The 6,625-nt window shown below is 36.5% G+C and overlaps 1 protein-coding gene across 1 annotated transcript; it reads left to right on the plus strand.

The window, feature by feature from the left end:
* The first annotated feature begins 1,626 nt into the window (after window positions 1-1,626).
* LOC149803983 (uncharacterized) lies at window positions 1,627-5,389 on the plus strand. Its single transcript, XM_089951469.1, has 2 exons — window positions 1,627-4,722; window positions 5,226-5,389. The coding sequence occupies exon 1, from the start codon at window positions 3,582-3,584 to the stop codon at window positions 4,707-4,709; it is 1,128 nt and encodes a 375-aa protein (XP_089807595.1). The 5' UTR covers window positions 1,627-3,581; the 3' UTR covers window positions 4,710-4,722; window positions 5,226-5,389.
* Window positions 5,390-6,625: the final 1,236 nt, after the last annotated feature.

Raw genomic sequence — 6,625 nt, forward strand, 5'->3', positions numbered from 1 at the left:
TTTTTCTTTTTCTTTTGATTTTTTAGGTGGTGTCATTCCCAATATTTCTTTAATTTTCGACATCATCGGTGAATAAGAATGTTCTTGTTCTCTTCGTTGCAGAGGTGGAGGAAGCTGATACTGGGAGAGTTCTTCTTGTTTTTGTTGTCTTGTTTTCTCTCTATGAAGTGTTTCTACTTCTTTATGAAGAGTGTTGTATTCTAAATCATCACCTTTAACCTGTTTTTTGTTTGCATATACACGATATATCCATTTAATAAGATCATCATTTTTTGTTTCTTCATAAGGGGGTTTAAAATACCAGATTTGTCAGATATATAATCTAATATTTTTTCGGGTAATTTTTCTCTTTCAGTATTTCTAATTTCTTCAACAACCCCTTCTTTGAATCTTGCAATTAATTGTATACTGGTTTAGGTTCAGGTGCATGTTCTTTTTGCACATCGGCGACTTCAGTATAAAGTTTTCCAATACTTTCAAGTATTTCCTCACCAGCAGGTGGAGGTTGAGCCGCAGCTATATCAGTTGGAAGATCTCGTAATATCTTCTTTGTCTGTTTAGTTCTTCTTGCTATTTTTTCAGTTTGTTCTGCTGTTTGTTTTGATACCGGAAGAAGATCTTCTTTGATGACAGTTGTAACTTTTTCAGTAGCTGCAGTGACGGGTTTAAACAGTTTTTTAGTGTCCTCTTCATACTCAACTTGTGCTTCTTGTTGCGCTTGTAGATTTTTTCTGAATGAGTCTCTGGCAGGAAGAAATTTTTTAATTGCTTCTAATCGTTCTCGTGCTATTCTTGCAGTATGAGATTCTGGATGTACCATTATTTTTAATATAACAATTTTTTAATTAATAGTAGCAGAGAGGGCGTCTACCAATGTTGGTCGTCAAAAAAATAAACAAAAAATAAATAAACACGTAGAGTACTTTATTTTTCAGCTACTATTTCGAACTAAGGTTTTATTAATATAATCGGCCATTACAGAAATAAAACATCTCAAGGAAGCGTTTATTTGTAAAAATTAGAACCTTTCTGCGGATTAGATTTCCGTCAAGGTTTTATTTTTTTTGTCGGAATTCTTTGGTCTGTTCGCCCTCTCTGCTGCTGTAAATAACTCTCTGCACGATTTTAGTTTGTCCTTTCTACAACCACAGCAGTAAAGGCCGTGTTTGTCCCCACTGGCCCACATTGCGGACATTTCATCTGGACGAGACTTTACCCACCATGACTGAATCACGTGGATTCTCGCGTGTGTTAGGTCTAAATTTAAAGTGAACTAGGGACAACGCGCACATAGGGGCTAAATTGTCATGGTGGGCAGAGAACAGGAAGGGCGGAAAAGCGTGCAAAGTAAGCCGGAGGGGCGAAACCCGTAGAATGGTAATCGTGTGATCTGAATCTAGCATAACACTATTGGACTTGATCAGACCACAAAATGGTTAACCAATTTGCTACAGTTATGTCGATTTTAAAGGTGTACTAGTGTGCTCACGCAACTTTCGTTTATATGATCAATTTAATCTTCTATATGTGATTTTTAAAGGTATTATGTCAATTACCTAGTTAGTAATGAAAATAATGACCAAAAAACATCGATTTTTTCATCGCACACGAAAAAACACTCCTAGCCGATTTCGCGCTCGGCAATTGCCGTAAGACAAAGCGGAAAAGACGTGCTGTAGAAAACTGTAAATTGCTACTTTCGTTGCCAGTTGCATTCAGTAGATGGTACCGTGCGTTATCCAACCAGTGATAGGCGAGATAGTCTGCAGTGACCATTTGAGAGACGGCGATTTCGATACCGTCTATAAAATTAGAGTCACTTGGTATTACGACCATCAGACGACTCCTGCCAAATGCAGTAGCAAGCGTGTTTTCTCGCCAGATAACTGAATCCGTGAACACCAGATCAGAAAAAATCAAGTTTTACGGCAGGGCTAACAACATGTAGACTGAGAGAAGCTTGTACAGAAGCTAGAGCTAGCGAAAGTAAAATATTTATACATCTTTATATTGCTATATTATTGGTTGTCAGCCCTTACCACTCGCCACAAATATACCTTGCAAAAGAACGATAAATGAGAGAGGGCGATTTTAGTTGGAAGATGTTTGCAAACCATAATAACCGCACCCCTATCCCCCAAAATGAATCCTGGTTTACCATAACGAGCGTGTGTGTGTGAATGACCCTTGAATTTTGGTTTTTGTTACTCCCCCATTATTATCCCCCACCCTGAAAAAATATTTTCCATGCCCATGCTTATTTCATGCCTGTTCAACAATAATAATAATGACTTAACAAAGTTCTCTGCTAAAGCAAAAATGTTGTGAATACTTGATGCATTGATTGTGTTTAATTGTAAAGGCTAATTACCACTTTATGTTGAGGCACTGGGAGTAAATTATCTTGTGTGCCAGAATATACACAACTGTGTTAATGGAAGACGGTCTAGGTCAGAGTCAAACCCACAACCCATTGCTTGTGAGTGTGAATACTAATGCAGTCAGTGTAAAGATTTTACCTTCGAATGCTGCTATATAGGTACTGAATGAGAATTTTAAGAACCAGCACCCTAAAGATAATGCACTAAAGAGAATCGAAGACAGTAGATGGTGTGACATATCCTGTGACACATTTTTATGTCACAGTGAACTTTCCATTCATTCCCTGTTTACATGGTTTGTATAGCTTCATAGTTGATATGGATTCCTAAGGCCTCACAAACTGTATCAGCATATGGGTCAATAATTAAGTTATGTAATTATTTTTGCACAAAAGCTACAATGTAGTGGCAATATGTCAAACTTTATTATCAACCCTTAGTTGTAAAAGCAAGCAAAATGATTTGGTGCAATTGTCAGTTATTATTCAGACATGCAAAAGACTTCATGTGTGACTACCATATCTACTGCAAAGGCATGAAACACATTTTTCATACTCTTATTACAGGGACTAGATACACCATCATGCAGTATTACTATTCAATGTCAGACTAATAGGATACTTATGAAAAAACAAACAATCAAACAAAGCATATAACATTATATTAACTAAGCTCAGAATGATTATGTAAGTGTTTGACTCGGTAGATCATGCACTTGTGAACTTGTTATTATATAGCAATGATACACTTTAATTGATACACCTATTCACGAGAAATCCTCATCTGTGTGAAAACGACCATGATCAGAATACACGTCTAAAATTTCACTTACTACACAGGTTGTGAAGTAAATGTCCAGCAAGTAAAGAGAGGGAGCAAAGGCATTGCAAACTTTCATGTACTTGTCAGCATTCATACATGACACTCGTGCAAGACAATGAGCTTACTTTCTCAATGTTACTTATGCATAAGTCCATTTTTAAAATGTTGGTAAACACATTTAAGCTACGTACAGATGACATCACATTTCAAGAAATAGAAGTATTGTTAATTTTGCTGAACATATTTATTTTTCTCTTTTCTTGAGATCAGTGAAGTGAAGAGTAGTTATGACATGGAGAAAGAGGGACTTTCTAGAGCCGTAAAAAAACTGCAGTACCACAGTGTGAAGGTGGACACTATTATTACAGACATGTTCAGATGCAGAACCACAGTGTGGAGGTGGACACTATTATTACAGACAGACATGTGTTCAGATACAGAACCACAGTGTGGAGATGGACACTATTATTACAGACAGACATGTTCAGATACAGAACCACAGTGTGGAGATGGACACTATTATTACAGACAGACATGTTCAGATACAGAACCACAGTGTGGAGGTGGACACTATTATTACAGACAGACATGTTCAGATACAGAACCACAGTGTGGAGGTGGACACTATTATTACATACAGGCATGTCCAGATACAGAACCAGTGTGGAGGTGGACACTATTATTACAGACAGGCATGTTCAGATACAGAACCACAGTGTGGAGGTGGACACTATTATTACAGACAGACATGTTCAGATACAGAACCACAGTGTGGAGGTGGACACTATTATTACAGACAGACATGTTCAGATACAGAACCACAGTGTGGAGGTGGACACTATTATTACATACAGGCATGTCCAGATACAGAACCAGTGTGGAGGTGGACACTATTATTACAGACAGGCATGTTCAGATACAGAACCACAGTGTGGAGGTGGACACTATTATTTCAGACAGACATGTTCAGATACAGAACCACAGTGTGGAGGTGGACACTATTATTACAGACAGGCATGTCCAGATACAGAACCACAGTGTGGAGGTGGACACTATTATTACAGACAGACATGTCCAGATACAGAACCACAGTGTGGAGATGGACACTATTATTACAGACAGGCATGTTCAGATACAGAACCACAGTGTGGAGGTGGACACTATTATTACAGACAGACATGTTCAGATACAGAACCACAGTGTGGAGGTGGACACTATTATTACAGACAGGCATGTTCAGATACAGAACCACAGTGTGGAGGTGGACACTATTATTACAGACATGTTCAGATACAGAACCACAGTGTGGAGGTGGACACTATTATTACAGACAGACATGTTCAGATACAGAACCACAGTGTGGAGGTGGACACTATTATTACAGACAGGCATGTTCAGATACAGAACCACAGTGTGGAGGTGGACACTATTATTACAGACAGGCATATTCAGATACATAAATGGATCAGAGAGAATATGAGAGCCACACACTATTATGATGTGTAACATGTAGCCAAGGGTATGTAGATATTGCAATTTGTACTACACTGAATGATACCATTTAATAAAACTTGTACATAAGCACATATAGTAATATAACAGTTCTATGTTTAAAGTTATATTAGAGTTGGAGTGAACATATCACTAGGAATACGGTCAACCCCCTCCTCCCAGACCCTATATACACACACAGACACACACACAGAAGGGAGAAACTAAAGAAAAGCATCTCGAACTTGAAAGATTTCAATCAAAACAAAGCTAACACAGATTCTTTTTTTGTAGCACATACTCAGAATTATATATCGCAACACAAATTATTATTATTATTATTATTATTATTATTATTATTCATTCATTCATTCATTCAACTATGATTTATATGTATGTTAAGTTGAATACTAATTAAGTCTTGTTTCCAATTACATTAATTATCTTTGGTATATTGTCAGTATGAACATAGGCAGTGGAAGACTTTTTTTCAGTTTCTTGAATTACTGGGGTAACAATTTTTTTTTTCAGACTATGTTGAATAATTGATGGCAGTGCTGAGGGAAGTGGTCAGGAAGCTGTAATCAGTAGATAGACAGTTATTGTCACCTCTATGTTGTCATGTATCTATTATGACTGAAAATCGAATATACAGCAAATTTTTAAACTTGAATAAAGTTATGTTATTTCATGTATCCTGGTTTTCTGTTACTTATTTCATGCTTTCAGAGGCAAGGCCTTTAGCATATAATTAGATTTTTACTACAACCAGTGTTAGGAAACTAAATGAGTCAAATGTGAACATGAACAGACGGCAATATGTTTTAATGGCATAGTATGGAATCTGTTCAAGAAATGAAATTATAGAGGATTAAAGAATTTTTAATGAGAATTCCCAAGATAATGGAGAAATGATTTTAGCACGATGTATTATCGAAATGAAATGTTCGGGTAAAACTTCCACACTCAAGTAAAGTACTGATACATTTTGTTCATAAAGGAAGGATTTTATTAAAAGGAATTTTGAGCATAATTTCCACATGCGTATAAAGCAAGCACCTGTCCCAATTTTGACCCTGATAGTGGCACCATAACTACTGTAAGAATATTTTGCCTACAAGTGTTCATGTGCTTGGACAGGATTTCCCTGCAATTTCCATATTGATGAATGTAGGCACAGTATGCTGCTTCCAGGACATATTCATCCAAGCAAACTGTATGAAATCTTGGATGATCAATGATACAATCCAACTTGACCTCCTCAGTCTTATTCAAGATAAAAATCTCTTTACAGCATCTACACTTCTCGACTATTTATTTACTGCTGAAATTTCCACAGGTACACCAATATACATGGTAAATACACTCCATCATTCATTATTGTGGTAGATAGCAAACTTGTGGGTAAAATTTATGAGAAGTTATTGCATGTTAAAGTATGATATATATGTATATGTGATGCATGGTTAGACTTTTGTTCTTCCTTTTGTACCACAATAACATAACAATAATCAGCAATGTATTATTATTATTATTATGTATTATTATTATTATTATTTTATTATTATTCTCCAGATTCGGCCAATGTGGGTATGTGAGAAAGCTTGCCAGTAACTTCGCGTGGGTCGGTGGTTCTTTCCGTGTGTTTTCCCGGGTTCTTCCTCCACCATTAATACTGGCCGCCATGTATAGCTATCTTATGGTGTGCTGAAAAATGGCGTTAAACTCTACAACAACAACAACGTATTATTCTCAAGATTTGTTTCGGCATAAATATGTATACTTCCTATACCACTAGTATTATACACCTAGAGCCAGAGAAAATACATGCTTGCTGAACATCTCGATATACCAGGTCTATGATTACTTTTTCTTTTTAATAAAATTCTTCAATTTTACTATCTGTGGAGGATATTTAAACAATCAAACCC

Source organism: Sinohyriopsis cumingii, chromosome 3 (genome assembly GCF_028554795.1).
Source record: "Sinohyriopsis cumingii isolate HCF-2022 chromosome 3, ASM2855479v2, whole genome shotgun sequence".
NCBI lineage: Eukaryota > Metazoa > Mollusca > Bivalvia > Unionida > Unionidae > Sinohyriopsis > Sinohyriopsis cumingii.

Bases quoted from the DNA above. Each gene is read 5' to 3' on its own strand.
- LOC149803983 (XM_089951469.1), top strand. From the start codon at position 3,582: ATGCAGAACCACAGTGTGGAGGTGGACACTATTATTACAGACAGACAT.